This window comes from Astatotilapia calliptera, chromosome 18, assembly GCF_964374335.1.
Source record: "Astatotilapia calliptera chromosome 18, fAstCal68.1, whole genome shotgun sequence".
In the NCBI taxonomy this organism is placed as follows: domain Eukaryota; kingdom Metazoa; phylum Chordata; class Actinopteri; order Cichliformes; family Cichlidae; genus Astatotilapia; species Astatotilapia calliptera.
In genome coordinates, this window is record NC_137439.1 from 29,057,737 (window position 1) to 29,083,305 (window position 25,569).

General features: G+C 41.6%; 3 protein-coding genes across 3 annotated transcripts; 2 read left to right on the forward strand and 1 right to left on the reverse strand.

The window, feature by feature from the left end:
• Positions 1–6,409: 6,409 nt before the first annotated feature.
• On the reverse strand, positions 6,410–13,998 carry prmt5 (protein arginine methyltransferase 5). Its single transcript, XM_026150659.2, has 16 exons — positions 13,799–13,998; positions 13,366–13,484; positions 12,314–12,399; positions 12,062–12,196; positions 11,835–11,947; positions 11,662–11,711; positions 11,391–11,554; positions 11,087–11,248; positions 10,658–10,735; positions 9,935–9,993; positions 9,587–9,709; positions 9,198–9,373; positions 8,832–9,035; positions 8,644–8,754; positions 7,352–7,416; positions 6,410–7,263 (listed from the first exon to the last, which is right to left on the reverse strand). Exons 1-16 carry the CDS (start codon positions 13,894–13,896, stop codon positions 7,111–7,113), a joined length of 1,896 nt encoding a protein of 631 aa, XP_026006444.1. The 5' UTR covers positions 13,897–13,998; the 3' UTR covers positions 6,410–7,110.
• A 1,362-nt stretch (positions 13,999–15,360) lies between these two features.
• On the forward strand, positions 15,361–17,301 carry psmb11a (proteasome 20S subunit beta 11a). The gene has a single exon (XM_080292441.1). The coding sequence runs from the start codon at positions 15,496–15,498 to the stop codon at positions 16,528–16,530; it is 1,035 nt and encodes a 344-aa protein (XP_080148567.1). The 5' UTR covers positions 15,361–15,495; the 3' UTR covers positions 16,531–17,301.
• psmb5 (proteasome 20S subunit beta 5) lies at positions 17,265–24,971 on the forward strand. Its single transcript, XM_026150318.2, has 3 exons — positions 17,265–17,574; positions 20,050–20,356; positions 24,289–24,971. The coding sequence occupies exons 1-3, from the start codon at positions 17,320–17,322 to the stop codon at positions 24,570–24,572; spliced, it is 846 nt and encodes a 281-aa protein (XP_026006103.1). The 5' UTR covers positions 17,265–17,319; the 3' UTR covers positions 24,573–24,971.
• The last annotated feature ends 598 nt before the right edge of the window (positions 24,972–25,569 follow it).

Sequence of the window (25,569 nt, forward strand, 5' to 3'; positions counted from 1 at the left end):
CAGGTCACCAAAAAGCTGTAGACTGGATCTAGGTCTGGATAAAAGACAGTCAAGCTGAAAATTACACGCGAATAATAACATATGTCAGCTTCTGGCTCATCAAAAAAAAATCAAACAAAAACAAACAAACAAACAAACAAACAAACAAAAGGCATGCAGTATTTGAATGGGGCATGGGATCAAGCTTTTATTGTGAAGGCAGAAGTACTTTTCCTCTTTAGCTTCGATGATGTGACATTTGACCCACCTCAGCTTACCGTACCTGTCCACTACTTCCGCAATTTGATCAGTCATTGTGGGTGGACTCCACCTAGTCTACGTCAGGCGTTTCAACAGGTGGATGAAACATTGATGAGAATGTGCAGCAGGCAGAGCAATACAAATGGCGTGCAGCGTGTGCTATAAAGACTTAACAGAGACTTTATGAAGACATCAGCACATCCCATTTTCAAGCACCATCAAAATGTGATAATTATTCAAGTTTTATTAACATACATCAAATTTACAAGATGAAAAAAAAGGAAATCGTCTATAATGTGGCAGAAAATATATACATGTAATAAAATAATTATAAAGTGCAAAGACTTGTTTTTGTTACTATAGTGGGGTGATAGTGCCAGCACATAATGCTATAAACAATACATTGTTTCACACACCCTCACAGGGACACAAGGGAGAAGTTTAAAAATGTTAAGGTAAAAAAAAAAAATGGCACTGAATATGCATAAAGATGATATTGCGCCATTCAGTGTAGCAAAAGAGCTCTGGACTAAGCCTTTTGACGCCAGCAGTGCAGAACACTATGAGGTGTTTCCTCTTTCTAGGAATTATCTTCCAGGAATGATTTCTTCACACCAATGTGTTTACAGTCGTGTCAAAAAGTTAGGACACAATTTGTGTTTGTGACTCTTTTTATGTGTTTCTACATAAAAATAGTTTCTAGTGATGAATAACCACAAGGATTTCATTGGCAAATAAAGAAAAACTTAGGGGAACAAAGTTGATTAAAAACACATTTCATCAGGTGTTAATTCTTTTGTAGCCCCAGGTTCTCCTTCATTAGCGGGTATGCCACCACGTTTTTACAACAGATTAGTCATTTTCCTGGAACAAATTGTGAGGAAAAACCAGACCAGTATTAATATAATAACATTTGTTGTCACCTCTTGACCCCTGTATTTAATACTCTACCACACAAGCCTTACATGTTGTTTGTGCTTTCAGGCATCTCAGAGGTGAAATGCCAAACATGAAAAGATTCACTGTAAGAATCAGTTTATTCAGTCAGTTTATCGGTTCATTTTAGAGGAAATGCAACCATCTGAGTGTGTGGTGATGGGAAAAGGTTGTGGTGAGCACACAGGCCAAAAGCAATAAATAAAGGCAGCAGGCGTGGTAGACGGGCTTCTGTTGCACCGGCAAAACACAGCCTGAAAGCAGAACCAAAGACATAACATCCTGGGAACAGGAGCAGATGGTGTTTGCTTAACATGTGGACTTACCACTGGAGGAACAGTTCAGAAAATGGAGTACAACAAGACCAAGTAAAGAAAGTAATCACAGAGCACCACAGGCCATTATACCAGAGTAAGACGTTCTTGTAAACAAATATAATCATAGATTTCAGGTCTTCTCCATTTGACTCAAAAAATAAAGCTTAGCTTCTTATTTGCACCCTGGTTTTTTGTGCAGAATCCACAGATATTGATCCAAAATCATCATGGAAAAATATGAATTAAAGCACAGCAATTCCAGCTATAATGAAACAGGCAGGAAACGGAGGGGGGCAAACTGACTGCGACACTGTGAAGGCAGAGACGCTGACCCCTACGTAGGTGGAGAAATCCACAGAGATTGGCAATACTCACAGTAATTTTCTTCCAAGTGTCTCAAAGAAAGATTAGAAGCATTGTGATTATATACTCAGATATCACCAAACTACTAATTACATCATGCTTTTTGAACCACACACGAAACCAGACCACCACTGCCATGACATCCCAGGCCAGTAGAGGGCAGCAGACAAACACAACCTTGCTGCTACTATTTGAGTATCGATTTTGTTTACAACTCATTTTTTGTAATAGACATCTGTTCATCAGTTTGACATTTAGTTTTTCATTTACATTTTTTAAAATAAAAAACTATATATGAATATATGCCACAATAGCCTATGAAAGTTGCTTATTTTACAGACTCCCACATAAACACTTCACTGATGTCAGATATAATTAATACGTTCCTGTTAACCATCAAAGCCTTAACATTCTCATAAATAGTCAGTATTAATCAAAGCCAGTTCACAATAACTCTGGACAAAAAGAGACAAATTAGTCTTTCATCCCACACAAAGCATTAAGGGGCATTAACATGAATGAGTTGGTTTGTTGGATTGGCCAGTGCGTGGATGTGGATTAGAAGTGGGATGAAGAGCTATGAGGGACTGTAATCCCTCTTTCATGCTTGCTAGGATAATAAATCTTGTGAGAAACAAGGGGACTAAATAACGGCGGTGCCTTCAAAAACAGCATTTCTCTATTTTAGCATCAGGCGTTTACAAAAATAATTTACAAACTGACGGTCTGAGAATGGCTTATAAAATGTTTTATTACCAGTAAAACAGTCAGTTGGTAACTCCACTGGTAATGCCACTGGCACCGATCCTACCTCAGCTTTAAAAGGCTGTAAGACAAAAATATAAAAAACAAAAAGCAGCCACAGCCTTGTGAGGAACACGAACATAAATGAACTAAACAAACTGTCGGCAGAGATGCTGCAACTAGACAATGAAAGCACAGCAAATACTACCAAAGCACATTTGGATAACACCCATGATCATGATGAGGCCAAAAGCTGCAGTGAAGACATCTTGGCTACACTGTGAAGCGATTCACGCATGTAAGCATCAAGGACAGGGACACACTGCGCCAAGTTAGAGGCCATTTGTTTGGTCTTCGGGCAGCACAGAGAAAGAGACACTTTATTATCGCATCTTAAGACAAATGAAAGCAGACTTTTTGTAAAAAGGAAAAAAAATTTTTTTAAATTGAGCTGTAAATGAATGTGAGTGCGTTCTTAATTATAATCGTGCACGATGGCTGTGCAGGATATCGTTTTGTGTTTAATATTAAATATGTTCTGCCTTGAGCCTTTTTCACGTTAATTATGATTTCATGATTTGATTCAATAATTCAACTTATCGGCACAGCACCTGTGTGCTGCTCTGGGATTCTCACTAACGCTCAGCGCTGTGGCCTTTATAGCCTCACGGTGGAAGTTTGGGGGACGTGCCCACCGTGTTACACGGCAGGATGTCAAACCGACGAGGATGTCATTGAAACGGCTGGGGACAAGAAGGCTGTTTGAATTCTGTTATTTGTTTGGTAACTCACACTTCCAATTATTAATTAACAACTCTTTTTTATTGTCCTAACTATAACTCTACAGGCCACTGAGTGCGACACAAAAGCGATGCACTCATTTGTTTGTTTCTCGATTTAAACAAATGGCAATAATAATTTAAAAAAAGATGGACACAGAAAATGTCTGCATTTATTACACATTCAAATCATTTCTTGGGTGAACTTCTCTCTTTCTCCTTTCATAGAGGAAAAGAATAAGGAAGCACTGAGGCACATTTCCTGAGTATTCAGAGAAATCAGCCAGCTCTTATTGTAGCTGCCAAGCAGATACTTCTAAGTCACTTTTCTCAGTTTACAATCATCCTGATTCTTGTCCCTGCTCTCAAAGAGCCAATCAGCAGTCAAATCGGAAACATGCACCATGTGTTGGAAGTGTATAAAGTGTGGGAGGAAAACAATTCTTAAAACTTATTTTGGGGGAAAAGTCGCCGAAACTTTTTAACCCATTGTTGACTGGATTTAACTTTCTCTCTATGTTCTTTTATATGGTGGACTCATAATAACATAATAACTCATAATAATAACGTGGAAATGACTTGATCTTAAAGCCAAGTCTAGTATGGATGCATGCGAACTGTTTGGGTCTTGTGAGTAAATTATGGGTATTTTTGCACATGCAGCTTGCTTTTTTCCCCCTCCATAGACGACAATAAACAAAGGGGGGATAAAGCAGGTGGTTTAACTTAAATGATAGTTGCAAAAAAGTTGCAAACAGCATTTTTAGAATCTGCTTATCTGACGTTCAATGTGCCTTCGCTGAGAGTCATCCACTGACCCTGACACCCCCCCGGTGAAAGGCAGCTCTTTCGTTCACTGATGGTTTAGAACAATGAGCAGAAGACAGCTCTTGAGAAAATAAGCTTATAATCACCAAGCCTGAAATTACCCATTGTGGATGGTATTACCATGCTGCCCCCATTATCTGCATCTGTTAATTCACTGATGCAGCGCAATAATCTTCAATTGTGTTTGAGGACTCACACAGGGAGACGGCAGCCAGCAGGCGGAGGCCAGTGCCAGGGGGAAGGCAGCAGTGGAAGAGAAGCTCCAGGATGTAATTGGAGAGAGTGAGAGCCATCATAATATGAGTGGTAGGGCAGCTAACCAACACTGAAATCCACAGACGCAAGGTGTGCAGTAAATAAAACGGGGGGAAATTTTCTTCTTTTTTTTACAATAGCCTATTAGCTAAAAGCACAGCAGTAATGTTATGCACTACAGTGCACCTAAGATTGCTTTTGATTGATTATTCCTTCTATATCTATTATTATTTAATGGAGCATTTTGTTTTAATCTTTCTGTTACTGTGCAAAATAAACTGTTTAGGTCATTACGGATGAAAACATCCATCCACTTTGAGGGTATATTATAACACGCTAATTAAATTAGACTGGGACATCAACTTCAGACAAAATATGATTGGTGTGCCATCTAGTTATTTCTATTTGACGGTATAACTGTTCTGGGTCCACTTCCATGCAAACACGTGGAAGGCTCCACATGGACAGAGGAGCCCAAAGAACAAGACCATGATCTGACCAGAGGTGGGGTCCAGGTGGGTTGTAAAGTGACTTGCAGAGGCCACAGCAACTTTATGTAGGCTGAAGTGACTTAAATAGCTCACACCTTACCAGATTTACCAAACGGATAGGCGAAACAGATCGGCTGATTTGCCAGGATTGCAGCTGATCTCGCCTCCTTCGCCTGCCAAACTAATTTGTTCAAGCCAATTTCTGCAGAGTATTTTGGGGATTTGGGGTCCTTTAAAAGATTGTAACATTTGCACATCGTGTTATTTAATCTTAATCTTCCAAATTGGTTTTAATCTTAGCCTGATATCAATCCAAAGTACCCCGGTTGGTGAAAACAATACACTTGTTCTCACCCAACTCATTACACCATTAATGACCCAGTGAGCCTGTATTCTACAGTACCTCCTTTAGGACTCACAAAATCTGACAATGTTTCCTAAGTGAGCAAAAGACAAACAGAACATTTAAGAATTGATACTTTGAAGATAAAAATGACAAAGTTTACCATTTCAATTAACATAAAAATGTGATTCTAAAATTAAAAAAAACAAAACAGATTCAGCATCTTCTATGAAACAGCATCACTCTGTTGACATACTGCATTTATGCTTGTATTCTTTCTTGACTTCACGTTGAAGACTTCATTTAGAAAACTGGAGCCAAAAAATGAAAAGAGGACATAAAATGAGGAGGCAACAGTGCTTTCGCTAATTTGTGCTCCTTGGAATTGATCTAAAAGCTGGCACAGGGTCTCTGCAGGTGCACCAACTGTGTTATTTGTTTTTTCAAGTCTAAGCAGATTTTCTGGGGGAACAAAAGCAGTTAATTTTCTTTACTGGCTTGAGTTTACAATAGTCAGGCCATGTGTGCTCACTGTGTGTCCCCATGCTCTTACTATTCAGCACTGGGACATAATATGGATTTCTCATGGACGCTGAGCCTGCACTTGATCTTGTTAAGCACATCTCCCTGACGAAAAGCCCACACCAGGGGAAACTGTAGGTTTATTTGAAATAAAGTTTACCTTGTCACGGCGACACTGAAAACTCCAGCTGAGTTATGTTTTGCATTTCACTTATAATAACTACTATAGTTGTGGAGGACTGCTGGAGCCCATGGAAATGTTATGAGTAACTATACTTTTCAGACACATAAGGTGTAACACCAGTCTTTAAAATGTTTTTTTTTTTAAGTCTGTGCAGCCTGACTTAGCTGTTTTCCCTTCATCAGTAAAAGTGTTGGAGGTGAAGTGATTAACTGTTGCAAGTGTATCTCTCCAAACATCTAACAACAACTAGCCTGACCCCAGCACTACAACCGTGAGGACTTGAGAGAATTTCTTGTTAGGGCAAAATGAATTGAAACAGTGCACTTGTACCTTCATTTGTAAAAAGAATCAGGATTGCTTAGGGTCAAGGTCAAGAAAGGGTGACATCTACAGGAAAAATCACCTCCTTGCAGATCAGATCATCATTTAATTTCAACAGATTAAAATACAGGAACGGTGCTTAAACTGCCTTTAAAAAAAACAACTAAAATCTATCATTTTAACAATTTAACATGTGACTCAAAAACATTCAAGCTTCAAACAAAAAGGGCACGGTATGTAGAGAACACTACAGTGTGGTCTTTATTGACACGGTTCGAACAAAACAAAGGTATGAACAAACAGCCCCAAATGTCATGGTATGCAACCTGAAAAGCAGTTCCTTCTTCTTATCTTCTCATGTTGAGCAGAAGGGTTTAAATATGCAAATATTGTGTATGGAATGTGTGTTTGATAAGGCATAAGTCCAGGATTGAGTGTAAATCGCTGTGTTGAACTGTAGTTCAGAACAATAAGGACAAGTAAAAAAGGATAGCATGACGACGCGGTGTTAACGTTTGACCTAATCTGAATGAGCCAGTCTCACAGCAACAGTACACTTTGGGTTCAGGTGAGAGTGGTGAATGTGGCACGAGATTTAAAAACAAGAAAAGGTTCAAATTTGGTTTATCCGATCTATTCTTCCTAAACTGCAAAGTGCCCACCACCGCGGACTTTCAAGGGCTTGCACAAGTCCAGGTTTTTAACTGTGTCACGACACCCGTTCTTCCACTGCCACAGAGTCTGACAGAAACACAGGAGTCTGCCAACTTGTGCCGACGCGTCTTCTTCACAGGCCGATGGTGTAGGAACGGCCTGCGGGGTTGTGAATGGCAGAGCAGGAGGGCTCCGTCACAGCCCATTCATACCAAACCTTCTTCCCGTTGTTGCAGCGCCAGAATCGCACTGTGACATCATCGTCCTGGGATATGGAGATGGGTTGCTGTTGGCAAGAAGGAGCACGGTGACTTATCTATTCACTCTCATTTTTCAACTTTAGCATTTAACTCAGTACCGACTAAGGAACTTACTTTAAGAGGGAAGAGGATGGGGAACCAGGAGAACATTCCGGGTGAGTGTGTTTCTGGTTTTATACCTGCCAACAAAGAAGACTTTAAATGACAGTTCAACCAAAAGGAAAAAGAAAATACTTCTAGTATTCTGGACTGTAGATTGTAGAGATATTACACCTGCCTTTTTTTTTTCCTTCTTTTTTTTTTTTTTAAAAAACACGATGGAAGTAGCTAGCGATGCTCAAAGCACCTGATTTTTCAGAAATCATGATCGAAACGCTCCAAAACAAAAATGTGAACATTTTCATGGACAAACTATTTGCTTTCTGCACAACTACACCCACCAACGCATCATTCTGAAACATTAATGAAGCCCTGCTGGGCTGTAATGGTAACAAGCTGCACTCTTGATTCTGTTGCTGGATGTAGACTGACAGAAAACAGGTCCTAACTTCTGCATTCATTTGAAGCAACTAGGTCATGATTTTTTTTATATGAACGTGCAAAGACTGAGTGCTAAAAGTAGGGCTGTGCGACATGTGGGGAAAGAAAAATAAATCTTATAATAATTTTTTTTACCAGTTTTCAGTTGATCGATATATTTCACAATATAAAATGAAGCATTAGTTATTAGCTTAAATGTTTCTTTCCATTCCTAACTGAAGATATGAGGTCAATTTTGATTTAAATATAATTTTCTAATTTCAAGCTCATGTAAAATAAATAACATAGGTATACAGAACAAACAAACATTTTAATTCTCTAATTTAACTCTGCTTGATGACATCGTGTCTTTTATATGAAGCTGTCTGTTGCATTCATTGACCTCTCTTTCCAACAATGTCCTCGCCTTTTGAGCCTTGGGCTGTGTGTGTTTGGGGGGCATGTTTGGTAATGCTGGCACGTTATCAGTTTTTATTTTCTCTTTCATCTTTCTCACACTGCTAACATACTGGCGTTTATGTCTGCGGTAGCCCAAACATTAACATTTCCAACTGTGTACATCAACCTAACCTGACGCAGCTCTAACTCTCTTCGAGCCACATGATTGGTTTGGCGTAGCACCATTCTGTTTGGTTTTTCATGCCATTTTCAGGCATTTATCAACACATGGCTGGAATGAATCTACTAACTTTACATTACTCTGTTGAGGAAAAGTTATTTTGCTGTGATAATCTTCATGGTTTTACCATCCAGCCCAAATTGCAAGGACGATGACAGATTCTAAAACTGGGGAACTCGTAAAAAAACCTGATGAATAAAAAACAAAATAGGCCAAAGGACAAATGGATCTGGATCTGCTGACTTACTGAGTGTGACATCCTTGTAGAGAGTGGTCTCAAAGTAGCCAGCAAAGCCATGGAGCACAGAGTTACAACCCACTGTGAATCTGAGGCACTGATACCGGTTATTGTTCATATCTGAAACAGACGGAGGGAGAGGTGGTGAGCACATGCTCTACAAGCTTATTAGAGGGATTTTAAGCGATTCCATCTACCTGTTGAGGGGTGTGTGAAGGTGAAGCAGGGTTTGGGATCAGCCAACTGGTGGAAGTTATGAAGGCGCACAACATAGGGCGTCTCAAAATGGGACTCTGGATCCTTGTCTCGTTCGCGGCATCCTCGTACTTCGTTGTAAAGCTTAGAGGATGACAGAGGAGCCAAGTAGGACGTGTACGAGCAGGGAATGCTCACGCCATCATCTGAAGGTGAGATGATATAAACAAAGGGGAAAATGAAAGTAATTAGAGTCAGGAAGCATTAAAAGGTGACGCTTTCAATATGGCTTGGTGTGGAAAAATGACCTCTGATGACTCTGCAGTGTCTACATGTGTAATTAAGTCTTCATTAAAATCCTGAAATACCTTTGAGAAAATGCTGTGCTCCATCTAAGCACTCTGGGGAGAGTTCATTGTCGCCAAATGATCCGAGCAGCTCGCTGACAATGATGTCAGCTTTCTCTGGTGCGGCCCACTCCCGCATGTCACATGACACCACCGTCACCTGATCCCCCCACTCCTCAAAGCGCCAATTCTCTAGCCTAGAGAACACACATCAATAAAATAAGCGTTGAAAGTTTCAGGCTTCACTTCAATCCCCTCCTCACTCACTATAAATTCAGACAAAATCAAAGGCCAAGCTTTTATCCAATCTATAGACTCATTCAGGTAGCGCAATTGATCTGTTGCATGCGATAATATTTTTGCTTGTACGCTGTGAAACATGGAACATTTGAAAGCATTATTTTACTCACGTCACTACAGCATTGGGATTTTTCTCCACAGCATACACCCTCAGTCTCCTGTCTGCCTGCCTGGCAGCACGCAGGGATGCATTGACCAGAGGACCCCTACCTGCTCCCAACACCATCAACACCCTGTGGAAAAAACATATCATTTTAGACAAGGCTGCTACCCTGGTGGTTACCACTGAAGTTTAAACAGTCAGTGTATGTTATCCTGCTCTACTTCCAGTGAGACTTATAGGAGTATATTATAGACTGCCATGATATTGAGGTATTAATCAATATCTGGATACAGTTCCTACTCCACAATCCTCACTTGTGACTCTTTATACAATAATTTTAGATATAGATACTTACTGAACATTAGTGTCCTTCTGCTCCTCTGGAACTCTGTCTAGCAAACATTTATATACAGCCTGCACACACAAAGAAAAGACCAAAAACAAAATGGTGTTAAATACATTTTGCCTCAAACTCTTACAGACCATTTAAACCCCTTTATTAACACCAAACACCTAAATGTCAGTGTTTTTCAAATGCTACATGAGTGACAGTCTGATTTATGTGGATAAGCTCTACATACACAGACAAATATCTAGGCGTATCTTCACATTCAGGCTGAACAGAGGCCAAAGCAAATGATAATGATTATGGGCAACAGTGTGGTGCGGTGGTGAACACAGTTGCTTCACAGTAAGAATGTTCTGGGTCCAAGTCCACTGGCTGGATCAGGGCTTTCCAAGAAAATGGACAGATGGATAATAATTACAAGCTCATAGGTAAAAAGCAACTGACCAATATTGAAAACTGATACCATCCACTAAGGAAACATGAGCCAGGAACTGAATTTTCAAAATAAGCGCAAAGGGACTGTCCACTAATAAAATTAATCACAGCTAGCCGTGTTCTCTGTGATGCATAAAAACAAATGCACTTGCATATCTGAACAGTCTGCCCAAGTAAAGTCTGTGTAGGGGAAACAATTTTACTGCATTTGTATGTCTACTGGACAAGCAAAGACCTCTCTGTAACATCTGTGCCATGCCTCCTCATACCCCAAAAAATGTCTGACTGTCTTACTTGTTGGTACTGTGAATACTTAATAGGATCCTTCTCGAACACTTCGTATGTCTGAGACTCCAAGTTGTCCATCAGAGGCTAAACAAAGAAAGCAAAACATGACGTTAAAAGGTCCTGATTAGGAGGAAAAAGCAAAACAGCCTCACAGTTTTACAATTCTACCAAACAGTGAAACTGCAGTTTCCATTCATATCTCTCGACTATGTCATCACTTCATTACTTTATATTATTAGACATGTGTACAATATGTCACAATTAACAGATTAATTCTTGACTTAAAATGTATAGTTTGCAAGGTCATTGCATTTGACCATCAAAATCTAATCTGATGTTCCTTCAGTGATCCAACCAGACATAACTATACATCTAGCTATGGCTTCAGGTTGCACAGAGGCATACAAACGTGAGCATGAAAGGGTACTTCCTCACCTGTAGAGGTGACTGCAGGTAGTCTTCATAACCCTTAGCAAAGAGCTCGTAGGCATTGGGTGCAGGCCTGTTCTGGTTGAGGTACTCCAGGTACTGCAGGTAGGATCGGAAGTCCTTGTCAGTGTGCCGACTGGTGCCTGTGAAGATGAACTGGGCCTCCAACTAAAAAAGGAGATCATTTTAATTTAAAGATTTATTTTTTCAAAAGTAGACAAAAAAACAAAAACAAAAAAACAACCTTTTTGTATTTGATTGCAGATTGTTTGATTTTAACAGAACTCAATCTATGAATGTTATTTTATACCTTGAAGAGTCGAAAGATTATTCTCTGATGGGCTTTCGACAAAACAGGGAAGCCCTTCTTATTGGTTAGGAAGATGCTGGTGGGGAGAATGGCTGCTTTGATAGGTTCTCCGAGCCATTTATCAATCACAGTGTCTGATGGCATATCTGGTCCAATGTCAACCGCTTTAGGAATACAAACGAAGCACAATCTCAGTAACAGACAGGAGCATAATTATTTCTCAATGCCCGAAGTTTGCCCCAGGTTGCTGCTTCACAGTGTGTTCTCTCACCAAGACAGATTCTCTTGTTGTAGTCACAAAGGGTTCTGAATGAGTTCCACCTATGAAAAAAAAATGAGGTAAGTAAACAAAGAGAGACAGTGTTTTAAAGGAAATCAATAGTAACCGTTTCAGCATGCAGACGGCACTCAGTTGCTCAGGAAGTGCCGTGGCATGAAACTAACCAGCTCCAAGTCTTCTCATCAACGCTTGTGTCATCAGTACAAGAGATCGGTTCATTCTCAGTCAGATCTTCCCGCATGTCCTCTGACGCCATCAGTGGGACGCGTATCCAGAACTAATCAACAAAGAGGACAGCAGCAGTTAAATGAGCACTTCCACTGTCTTGACTTTTCTGACATCTTAATACAGTCTTTGTGTGCTTGTTGATTCCTGATGTGCTGCGTCTTACATTTGAGGTGTGATGTCCAGTGTGGATGTGATTTAGCAGCACTCGGGCTAGATTGGCATTACTGAGGCCCTTCAGAGGGATCATGAAGACAGGCAGGCCCAGGTAGGCGGAGAAGTTTAGCTCCTGGGCAAGAGCCTGGAGAGGAACATGGGAAAACAGATAAGATAAGCATTAAAAAGATGACACGATAACCTCACTCATATCTCAAGATCAAAGAACCCTCACAAGCACCATCAAACTCAAAGAACTTACAGCCTCTGAGTTTCTGCGTTCTGTCTCGATTTCTGAATCTGCATCGATCCATGGAGAGAGCTTCCCAACGATTAGAGTATTCCAATCTAGACAGAACAAAAGGACGGTTTAGAGAAAGCATCAAACACCTAACCATTTTACCTTTATGCTAAAATCACATTCTTCTGATGATGAGTATTTAATACAAAATATGAAAATGATTAGAATTAGTGTCTTAACATCTACTTTCCTTCTTAGGCTGGGCTTTAGCAGAACAAATGGTATTTTTAGGATTGGTCTTTCAGCACAACCTACCTACTTTCTGATGAGATTTAGTTTGCAGACAGATGTCCTGACATAAAGACTTCATTGCTCCATTAATTTTTGGCAAACTCCCCTGCTTCAGATGCAGCAAAACAGGCCCTGACCATGATAATACCACCACGCTTTTATGCTTTAATGCGGTGTTTTCCTTACTCCAAACAGTCTTTTAAACGTAAACTAGCAAGTTCTATTTTGGTCTCAGAAGCCCACATAAGATTGTTCAAATGCTCAGTATTCTTTTTGCAGAGTAGCTGCTCTCTTTTTAGTGCCCTGCTATGAACAACACGTTGTTCAGATTCTGTAACCCTTTCCATCCCGTTGAACATCAGCAGTTCCTTCCTGAATCTTTCTAAAAATCTCATTTATGCCATGACACACTTACACAAACGTATGTCGTCAAACTTTGATAAATTTATGTTCTATGAATAAAAAGTAATTTACTGAGAATTGTAAAGGTTGCAGTGTTTTTGGTTTAACAGACCTAATAAGAAGTTAATTTCCACTTTTAGGACTGTAAAAACTGACTATGCTTAAATTTATTTAATATTACATTTAAATAGAATTTAAAGTGACCTTGACCCCCCCCCCCCCCCTCCCAATAAATAAAGGGCACCAGTAGACCCCACCATGCCCAAAAATACCCTGCACAGAATAACACACTCAGTGTTTCCTCTCACTTTAGGGGGACTGATGATTTAATAGCTAGTAATGCCTCAGGCTGCAAAAGACAAAGGGGCAGGGAAACTGACCTCTGCCACATAACAGCAGGTCCGACCGGGTCTGGGCTCCAGGTCGGGATTTAGCGGGCTCCAGCTCATATTCCCTCCTGAACCTCGGGTGGAAGAGAGGCATGCACAGGAAGTCGAACCTGGATACCAGAGGAGGGAAGCACTTCAGTTAACATTCAAAATATTTATAATATCAGCACGAAGTAAAACACAAACTTGTTTTCTAAGTAATCCTCCACACAGCTCAAATATACTATGGGAGTAGGCAGAGCCTGTGTACTGCACACTTCACTACAGTGTCAAGCATCATTGTGATTCGGGCACGTGCTGGTAATTCACCGGCTAGCTTAGCAACCATCATGCACTGAGAACGTGCTAGCAAAGCAGCGCGTTCTGCTCATAAGCTCATTTCAGCTAAACAAAAATTACATGTAGAATCGAAAAACCATCTTACCCAAGTTTGGCGACCGCGGATAACGTGTCGGCTATCTCTGGCACACAATTCAAATCTCTCCCGCAGGACACCCTGCTCCCTGTGCTGGCAGACGCCATGACTTTAGCCGACTGAATGAATTGATTTCTCGGACTTTCACATTGCTCTGCCTTTAGAAGAAACTGGCGCCATCTTGGCTCCTAAGGATTACAATGCTTGCTGGCTAACAAACGTGAGACAGAACCAAGATGGCTAATGAGTGCACAAGTTGCATATCGCGTACATTGTCGCGATAATTGTGCACCGAGCGTTGTTTAAACGTTGCCATTTGATGTTTCACGGCGACTTCTTTTTCCAAGACGAACAGCTTGCTGTACTTTGATAGAGAAAATAAAAACCAGAAACCAGATTTGAAAAATAAAAACCCGGCAAGCCCTTCCTCCACTGTACAAATACAAAAAATTATTTACTACTAGCTGATAATGGGGACAATTTTTTATTTTTTATTATATTTAATTTTATGCTATGTTATTTTATTTTTTTAATATACAGATGAAAACGTATTGTTTTGTGCTGCCTGTCTGTTACTCTTTTAAATGTGCTGACAGCCTCCCGCAGCTCGCTGCACTCTACAGTACATGGACGTCTTGCTTCTGCACACATTGTTAACTATTGTATAGTTAAACAAACATTGACCAGAAATTATTTAGATAGAGACTTTTTTAGACCCACTCATTAAGAAGCAATAAAACACCACAAAAACACTTCCCTACTCATAAAATTGGTTTATTTGGCAATTTGTTCATAAATAACTAAAATTAAAAAATATTTTTTCAGCAGAAAATTCAGTGTTATGTGAAATAACATTACTGCTGAAGATGTTTTATCCTCAGATCATTTTAAAAATGGCATGCTTTATTTAATCATCAGTAATTTGTGATATTCTTTAAAAGTATGTCTGTAGTTGCTGCTGGCCAAGGTGGTCAGTCAGATAAAAACTTGTCTGTTATGATGATATATCACAGAAGCTCCTCTATTTGCCAATTCTGGTTGTGTTTTCACATGCGAACACAACGAGAAAACGGTGCAGGTCTCTGACACTGACATATGTGAAACGGAAACACCTACAGTTTCCATTGGGATCCAGGCAGGCGTGCTTTGTGGAAAGTACAATAGCCAGTTGCAGCCTACCGATGACAGTGTTGTAAAAGATGGATGAAAACAAGCAACAAAGTTTTATGACAGAATGCTGTTTGAGATGAAAGGCAAAAGATCACTTTCACTTTGGTACGTTTTGATTGATTTCTATTTATAGATTCAACTAGGCAGCACCGCTTGCTTTGCTTGTCCTTACTGAACTCCACTTGTAGGACTTGCAGAAAGTGGCTTCTGCGGATATCAGGTTCACAGCATGTAGGCTAAAATATCACTTACATAAACCATAAATGGTTTTGGATATGGAACACGGCGTGTGTATATGTGTGTGTTTTTCTACCAGCTGTCACACCTGCATGAGCTATAAAAGCGCAAGAACTCAGAAGCAGATGAGAAAGAGTAGCAGCATCCGCCCTCTACAAACCAGATCTGTTTTTTTGACACTTAAGATTGTGTTTGATCAGCTTTTCAGTGGATAGACTGTGTTTGAGAACAACTTTTGTTTACTTTTCAACAGAAAAGATGTTCTGATTTTGTGATCAAGTATCTGTGTCTACACCATCATGGCTTTGGAAGATGTTTGCAGCTTCAAAGAAAGGCCGGTGCAACATAAATGGTTTTCTTTTTCATCTCTGGGGGACGCAGCAATTCCATTTCCTACGAGTGACTGTTACAACCTAAGATACTCAAGACTGGAAACATCTGAAAACAACTGTGGAGTTCCACTGCATTTTTTTATACCACCTCTTCCACATTCCTCCTCTTTCATCAACAGACCGTTGTCATCCTTCTGCCCACCCAAAAATTCAATGACAGTCCAGAAGCCTTTCCGTTTGGCTCATGGAACAACAACCCTGGGTTTCATCTTCCAAGGTGGGGTAATAGCAGCAGCAGACACACGTGCCAGTGCCGGGGGGCTTGTTGCCTGTCCGGCTGTTCATAAGATCACCCCTATTCACTCTCATCTAGTGGTCACATCTTCTGGTAGTGGTGCAGATTGCATGCTGTGGGAGAGAATTCTGATTAGAGAGATCAGACTGTACCAGTTACGGCATGGACATCGCCTTTCAATACGTGCCACAGCTAAGCTCCTTTCATCTATGCTCCATCCTTTTAAAGGTACTGAAATGTGTGTTGCTCTTACACTGTGTGGTTGGGATAAGCAAGAGGGTGCCGTTGACTGTGCAACAAGTTTGGAAGACTCACCCTGGATGACTGATGATAGCTCCTTGGCTGTTTTTAGTAACCAAAACATTACTGCAACAACTTCTCCAAACAGCGGTCCAAAGCTTATATATGTGTGCAGTGACGGAGCCCGACTGCAGGGAGATGTCTTCTCTGTGGGCTCAGGCTCACCTTATGCTTATGGAGTCTTGGACAGAGAGCTGAGGTGGAGCCTGAGTAAAGGAGAAGCCATCTCATTGGCAAGAGAAGCAGTGTTCAGGGCCACTCACAGGGATGCCTACTCGGGGAACAATGTGGATCTTTTCCACATCACAGCACAAGGATGGAGCCAGAGAAAGAGAGAGGACTTGAAAGAAGAATATTACAGAGATAAAGAAAAGAAGGGAAAGAAAAAGAATGACAAACTCAAATAATACTCAATAATCAAAAGCATTTATGTGTGGGAGGAAATTATGATGTTATATTTATCATTGAAAAGTAAATTTAATAATAATCACACACATTTACACTCTGATGGATGGATCGGAGAGTAACTTGGGGTTAGTATCTTGCCCAAGGATTCTTGACATGCAGACTGGAGGAGCCTGGGAACAAACCACCAACCTTCTGATCAGTGGGTGACCTGCTCTACCTCCTAAGCTACTAATGGGCAAGCACAGTGGCTTGAGGTTAGCGCTGTTGCCGTACAGCAAGAAGGTCCTGAGTTCGATTCCACCATCTTTCTGGGGTCTTCCGGGGTCTTTCTGTGTGGAGTTTGCATGTTCTCCCTGTGTTTGCGTGGGTTCCCTCCAGGCACTCCGGCTTCCTCCCACTGTCCAAAGACATGCAGTTTGTGGGGATAGGTTAATTGATTAATCTAAATTGCCCATAGGTGTGAATGTGGGAGTGAATGTGAGCGCAAATGGTTGTCTGTCTTTGTGTGTTAGCCCTGCGACAGACTGGCGGCCTGTCCAGGGTGTACCCCGCCTCTTGCCCTATGACAGCTGGGATAGGCTCCAGCGCCCCCCGCGACCCTGAAAAGGATAAGCGGAAGTGAATGGATGGATGGATAATAATAATAATAATAATGATAATAATAATAGCTGTGGAATAAAAGGTATTTCCTTTACCTCACACTTTTTTTAACCAATACACCGCCACAGACACAGGGGGCGCTGTTTGATTTTGTTACCGTGACAGAATAAAAAAAACTACCGCGGCGGATGTTGCTTGTTCATCATACATTTTCAAAGATGGCCCTTGCTAGTGTGTTGAGCGGTGATTCTGCGGATTTTTCGTTTGATAGTAGCCAGTCCTTTGCTTTTGGTGGCGGACCCGGACCAAGAGGTCTGGGGTTAGAAGGCACGCCCGAGGACAGCCTCAGTTTTTCCGTTAAAAACCCGCTGTGTGTCGGAGACGATGATGGCGTCGAAAGGAAAATAGAGTTTCTGCATGGAACCACCACCTTAGCATTCAAAGTAAGTTAACGGTCCAGTTATTGTAGCTATATGGTATAAGAAACCCCAGTAGCAGTTGTATACCTGTCTAAACTAGACGTTTGATAAATTTTGACTTTACATATCATACGCTAGGGTTTCCGGTATAAATTGTCTCTGATGTTAGCATGCTAGCGTGGCTACAAATCGCTTTCTCATGACAGATGTGCATGGTACACGAGATAGGTGATGTGCACTTAAGTAAACGTAAACAAGTAATCTCTCTAATATGTTTACTATGTATAGTATTAAGACAAATCGTGAATTACGTAGGCTTACGTTGACGTTTCTCAGTCAATTTAAAAGCAAAAATGTGGGTGTTTTAATAACATAGTCACGTGAATTTATATAGTAGGAAATCTGACGTGTTCTTCCGTAAAAAGTGCAGCAAGTACACACTTTTTGATGGTTACAACTTAAAAGAGCTACCTAAACGTGTGTTATTTCCAAAGTGATTTGTGCTGAGTATGTAAATGTATTTCATCCATAGGAGAGCCTAACCGACACAGGATATTTTGGCTGATAGTATACATTTTTAAGGGTTTTAAAATAAACTCGTGCCTTTTATATACTTGAAATATGTTCAGTTATATACTGAAAAGGCAAAATGGATGAAAATAGTGCGTTCCTCACAAACTAATCGCCTACCACCTCTTCAACTTGAACCCCAACTTTTAGACATTGTGTAGCGTGTTGTAAACAACAGAAGCAGCCCCAGGTGTTGGGGAAAGTACACGGAGAGACCATTTCTCACTTATCTCGAGTATCGTTTTATATATTTTGCTCCGAGGAACGTACACATATCGAGAAATATAGTAAAATAAAAATGTAGTTGACCTGTCTTTAAAAAAAAAAAAAAAAATTGTAATTGATACTGGCCAACTATGTATTAATCAAAAACAATTTACTATCAAAAGAATATTACATCATTGCTACCTTTTTGTTAAGACAATTTGCAACACATTTCTGTCAATATTAATTAAATGCATACATGAATGAAATTTGCAAGTCCATATCTTTACATCACATCATGTTAGGGGTTAAAATGTGATGATCTTTCATTATTATGTCATTACTATGTTCAGTGACGTTGCAGTAGGAAGGAGAAAAGCACAAAGGCCCTTTAATAAGATTCCTGTTAATTGTATTCAGATATATACATGTATAATGTGTTGAATGAATTAAAGTCACACTTTCTGTGAGTCTTCTTTTCAACTGTGAGTTCTCCATACCTGCTTTTCTAAATGTTATTGTTAAAACACACATGAAGTTTTGATGGAAGAAGACGTGTATTCGATTAGTCATGACTGTGATGCGCACAATAAAAACAAACTTGCATGCTCACGAAAAGAAGCCAAGAAATCTCTAGAAAGTGGAAATGTTCTTTTTGATGTTGTACATCAAAGTAGAAAATCTAAAAGGGGGGAAAATAAATCTTGATTTCTAGAAAGTTTAAGGCTTGCTGTTGTTTTTTTGTGCTGTAAAGATTTAAGCAGTGTCTCTGAGGATACATTTATTTGTAATTAACAATCCTTCCCTAAAAAACCACCAAGATTCCATTGACAGGCTTATAAACTGGCATGTACAATTGGCGATGCATAAATACATTCTGCCTGTGTGCCGTAGAAACCCCCGATTGAAAACATTTAAAACAGCATGAAAGAGCCTTGCTGTTGATTTGTCATCACAATTGAAAACAGCCATTGTAGTCTTCTCCCTCAGTTTGTCAAACGCTGTGGAGCAGTGTAAATACAGAACCCTGCTGATGGCTTTTGTCTCTTCAGGGGATTTGTTGATACAAGTAAAAGATAAAAATAACGCCATCCTTATCCCTTAATCCCTTAATGAAAACATCCCCCACAGACATCTCCCTCTGACTGGCCAAATCTGTTGTCTACTATACTTGCTTCTGTGACTGTCAGTTCGCTGATAGAGGATTTTGGAAGGAAGAGCAAAAGTCTTTCCTCTTATCCAGCAGCTTTCTGCTAGAGCCGAACCGTATATTGCACCTCTCTGACAGCTGTAGAGCAGCAGCTCTTTTTTTTTTTTTTTGGCCTCATTTAGGCAGAACTGCTGCAAGCGATCTCTTACTTAAATTTAGAGCAAGTGACTCTATTCTGTTAAAAGAAGTGGATGTAGGGGAGGGCATTAAAATGTATTATGCACTGGTAAGTAGTGTAGCTGTTTAAGAGAGAGGGGCACTGATTGCAAAGTTCTGGGCCACTGCTAATGTTTAAAATGACAATTTGGCTGCGAGCCAGTTCCAGTTGATTTTAACTGTTTAACCCAACAGATCGATCGATCACTGACATCGGTAAATGCCATCTTTGTGTCTTTTCTTAATCAATGTACTGATATCAGTCTATATATCTAGTACTTTAAACATATGGTTTTGTGAGGAACTTGTGGAAATGTGGGCTACCCGACCCATTTTTTGACTGCTGTTTCCCCTCTCAGTTCCAGCATGGAGTTATCGTTGCAGTGGACTCTCGAGCCACAGCGGGCTCCTACATCGCGTCACAGACGGTCAAGAAGGTGATTGAGATCAACCCCTACCTACTGGGTACTATGGCTGGAGGAGCTGCAGACTGTAGCTTCTGGGAGCGCCTGCTGGCCCGCCAGTGTCGCATCTACGAGCTTCGCAACAAGGAGCGCATCTCAGTGGCAGCCGCCTCCAAGTTGCTTGCTAACATGGTGTACCAGTACAAAGGCATGGGACTTAGTATGGGAACCATGGTCTGTGGCTGGGACAAGAGAGGACCAGGTAACATCAACAGTTATATCTGACATGGACATGTCATTTTGTCTGGTTATAAACTGATCTAGATAGAATTTGTACTACTTTAAACTGTACCAGTATCAAGATATGCAGTGCTTCCTTGAACTGATTGTAGGACAATTTGTATAGTGTCAAATCAAAACAACATTTTCCTTGAGGCACTTTCTAGTGTAAGGTAAAGACCTTACAGTAATACAGAAAACCTATAATGGTACAGTAATAAACATATTTTAGCTAACATTCACCCACATTCTGTCTACAATGAATATATCAGAAACAGCTTGGGATTCAGTGTCTTGCCCACAGATGCTTTGGCATGGAGACTGGAGCAGTCAGGGATTGAATTACCAACCTTCCAAGTAGTAGATGACCTGTTCTACTTCCTGAGCTCCATTATCTCCCCTAATGGGGAGATAAAACTGGCAATCTGGAATCAAGTTGACCTCATGAAAAACTATGCAGTCTGTGAAAATTGTTCTTGAAAATGGTAAATTTGGAGAAAGAGCAGCAGAACGACATCCAGCAAAGTACAGCTGGCCTGGAAACCAAATGTGGACTTAGTGACTGAGTCCAACACTTGTCTGCCTGCTGCTGGTTCTCCTAAGAGTGGCCTTCCAGCTTGGAGTAGATCTCTGAAGCAGAGCAAGGGGCACAAGTTGAAGTGTGTATGAATACAGGGAAAGAGGCTTTCTGGAGATGGAGCTGAATGTGTAGCCAAATTAGCCTCCTGTCAAAACAGGAGAGTCCAGGTGGTTAGCAGCTAAACTTTAAAAATATAAAAGAGGGGATTGTGAACTGGTGAATGTATGCTGATTTTGTCTTACTCAAAAAAAAGTCCCTAATATTCTTGTATGGGATATAAATGTTTAATCTCTTTGTTGCCGTTTGTGATTCAGCTTTTAAGTAATGCACTTAAATCTACTCAACACACATCAGCTTTTCTCTCTTGACATATGCTAATGGGTCTGTTTTTATGTGAAAGATTATTTTGGCAGCTTAATCATGCATCGGTTTTGTTTCTCAGTGTTGTCAAAGATCCTTAGTCCCAGGCAAATTTCAAAGCGGCTTCATTATTCATTCATTCTTCATTATTTTTTAAGCATGAGTTTGGACATGAGTGGTTAGCTGTTTATTATTTAAATGAAATATACTACAGCTGGGCTGTGCGGATAATTATCATTTAAGAAAAAAACAAACATATGCATTACTCCGGGTTAGCCACTAGGTGTCACTGCAGCCTTTCTTTTGCTCTGTCTGTTTTAGTACCTTAAGCTGTGGCTTTTGAATACCACACAGTGTGAGGCTGTACATCACAGAAGGTGTGCTTAAAGAGGCCGCCACGGTGACACAGTAATGGGAAATCGATGAGGCTGGGACTGCAGGCCAGTGAGAGCACGGTGGGATGATGGACATTGGGTCTCAGCCCTGGACAACTGGGTCGTATGCATAATGGCCATACACGTGCTGAGATCGATGGTGGCTTTGTATGGAAAGCCAAGAGGTCTCTGTGAACAATGACAGCCCGCTGGTATGCCAACAAACGCAAATGACACGTGTTAAATCCCGGGCAATCAATTGGGGAAATAATGATCCCTGTATAAGTTCAATATGTATGCGGGCTTTGCCATGGTTCCCACAATGCCAGTGATTGAACGGAGAGGTAAATGTCATGTAAATTAAATCAATCACGATTAGGTGGGAAGCTCATTAACCAGCTACAATCATGTCAGGCACTTATTCCCCTGATGAAGTGTCTTAAGCTCCATGCAGACTAAATTGAATAAAAGCGACATTGAGGAGCTTGACAAATATGGCTCAATGTAATAACATTGCATGTTATGACACTCACATAATCAGGGCACGGTTAATGCTTGATAGCTGGATAGCGGCTTTGGCTTTGACAGAGGAAAAAGTGATTGTACCTTGCGTGGCACCCCCCCAGTGCTCTCTCTAAAGACATCAAGGCTTCGTAATGAGCTGATATGTGATCCACTGAAATGTAGCGTCATGGCGACAAAGCCGAGCAATGTTTGATACGAGTCCTCATCAAAGAAGACCCATGTGGCTGTCGGTTTCGAGCAGGTCCCAAGGGAATGATGTAATCGCTTTTTCTCCTCTGTACAACTGCTGCTGTCTTTTTACTCCTGAGCCAGTCATGAATTCTAGGGGGGGAAGGACAGATGACAGACACTGACCTATTTGAGGCTACCCACCCATACATCCTTACTTACACTGTAATACTGTCATTCCATCCAGCTGCACTGGCTGCTGTTTTTAAAAAAAAAAGAAAAGAAAAAAGGCTCTTCGAGCACCTGTCAGCTGATTGATGGAGTAGAAGGAGCCTCTCCTGGCTGCAGAGCTCCACCATCCAAACGACACTTCCGCTCTGATGTGTGCCTTGCAAATTTTAACCTCCCTCTTCCACCCCCCCACCCCCCTTCCCCTCGCCCTTGGTTTTCTGAGCACTCCTCATCGGCTGCATGTGTTTCAGACTGTTAAGTGATAAGTGATTGCATTGGGCGCTACAAAGATCCCAGGTGTGAGGGTTTTTTTTGGGTTTTTTTTTAATGGATGTGGGAAGTGTCTTTTGGGTGCCGCTCTGCTGCTATACTTGGACCTCCTAAAGAGTCCTCATCCACCTCCGTCAACTGTGCTACTCAACACAAGAGGCTGCCTTTACAACTCTCTCTGCCTGCCCATTATGTTTTTAACGAGTCCCTCACAGTTTTCAAGAGGAACAGGCAGGTCTTGGAATGGCAAATTACCCCCGTGCATAGGCAGGCACTGGATGATTATCATGGCAAGCTAACGACAGGCTGAGGAAGCTGCAATTTGCCAGTTGAAAGCAATGGTAAGCTCCCCCCAAAAAGCAAGTGGCTCTCTATCCCTAATAGACTGTCACTAGTTTAGCTGCGAATCTCTGCAAGCGAGGGTGTGCAGTGTGAGGGCATTTTGAAGTGTTTTTTAATGTGGGAGATGAGAGATAGCGGTGGATATTAGGTAATTTTCCATGCATGTGTTCCTGCGTTTGTCTGTGCATCATTTTCACAGGTTTGAATTTGTGAAAGCAGTATGAAAAAACATGCCTTTTCGCAGGCTGTCTTTTTACCATCTGCAGGCTGACTGTGGGCGAGCTCACAGGCTGGTGCTAGTCACCCGTTCCACGTCACTCCGGGATGAGGCCTAGCGAATGTGTCATAGCGCGGAACAAAATGTCTCGCATGTGTCCACGAAGCGTGGTGTGGAGCAAACTGTCCCTCACAGGTCCATCAGAGCATTGTGAGTCTGCGGTGCACATAAGATTACATGTTTGGGGTGGAGGCAGAGCTTGTGCCTCCATGTGATGCTCAAGTGTGTAAAGGTTAAAGAAATGTGTGTGTTTGTGTGGAAGAAGTGCGCTGTACTTGTTTGACGTCTACAGGATGTGAGCGCGATGTTGTTCTTTGCCCTCCCTGGCGAGGTGCGAGATGCTGTTACCTGCGAAGCTCAGGTTGTGGGTCGATAGTTAATTTTTGGCCTGTTTGCGGGGATCAATAAGATCCAGAGCAGGGCCCCTGGGCGGACGGCGATGTGGCCCCCGCCTTGTCAGCAGGTTCTGCGGCCGGCTTCGTTTTACTTGAAGAGGGTGCAGCTGTTCATATCTGCCAGCCTTACTTCACTTGGAGAGGTTGCAGCTGTTCATATTCTCTCTCTCTCTCTCTGGAGGACATGCCGTGCGTGAGCGTTTCCAAGATCGCGTGTGTGTGTGTTTGTTTGTGGGAGCACTGCGGTGTTAGATGTACACCATCTCAGTTTTCCTGTCAAAGCGCAACATCTAGAGAAATACAACTCCCTTTACACGGTTTCTCTGTCCTCTTTGCCTTCCTGTCCTATTGACCCACCCGTTGTCCTTTCTGTTCCTTTTTTTTGCTTTTCAGGATTGTACTACGTCGACTCAGAGGGGAACCGGGTGTGCGGCGACTTGTTTGCGGTGGGGTCAGGCTCCATGTATGCCTACGGTGTGATGGACAGCGGCGTGAGACACGACCTAACGGTGGAGGAGGCCTGCGAGCTTGGCCGTCGCGCCATCTACCAGGCCACGTACCGCGACGCCTACAGTGGAGGGCAGGTCAACCTGTACCACGTCCACAGCGAGGGCTGGACCAGGATCTCCCAGGACGACGTGCTCGTGTTGCACCACCAGTACAAAGATCAGGCGTAGTTATAGAAAACAACATAACGTAGAGCCGGGTGAGGGTTGGGAGAGATGAGGGAAGGGGTAGGAACTTATTCTAGTATCCAATGTTTAGCTGTTCTGAAATGCCAGAAAGGGTTGACACATAATAAAAAGGACTCATCTGCAGATTGACTGCGACTCACATTTCTTCTGTGACTTGTTGCTAGCTTCAAGCCTTTATACTGTACATTTTTAACAATGCCAGTGAGCTCCACTCGCCCTCCACACAGTATGATTTGAGGGGTTGCAGAGACAGGCCCGATGACTCAAACATGCTTTAATACAGTGTGGGAGTAGTGTGGTGCTTGCCCTACATACATTTCATTTGGATCGTACTCTTAGAAACTGCATCGCCTTCTTCAATAAAACCTGTGATGTTCTCTCTTTTTTTTTCCAAGAGTCTTGCTTTTGTTATTTTGTGGGAGGGCCAATTCCATCTTTGGGTCACAAGATAGTGAATTGTATTTCTTAGAATTTCCTATTTATGCAAATGTTTAACGGGATCGCTTCCTTTTCCTTTTGATGTAGTCGTTTTGCCGCTCGTTGTGTTTACATTTCAGTCATCTGTTTCCCTCCACAGATGTGGGGATTTTGGAGGTACATCCAAAATCTGTGTAGTCTCCTCTATACGTTGTGTTTATTAGTGGGGAGTAGTGCTGTCTAAATAGCACTATTTAATTGCGTACCACCAGCCTCAGTAATTGTGCCTCCTGAGTTGTAACAGTATGTTTTCTTCCCCTCATTGATAATGTTCCCTTCCTCCGCTCACGTTGCACAAATGCGCCTTTTAATTGGAAGGGGAAATTTATTCTTTAATTCCTCCCTGACACCCTTAGCTTCTCAGCGTGCAGTGTTGTGTGCCACCCTGCCATGGTGTTTTACAATGTAACGACCTGCGCTAGCGGTGTGTCCCCCTCCAGCGGTTTTTATGGCCCGGAATAAACACTAATAAAGGCGATGGGGTAGACAGCCGGAGCCGGCG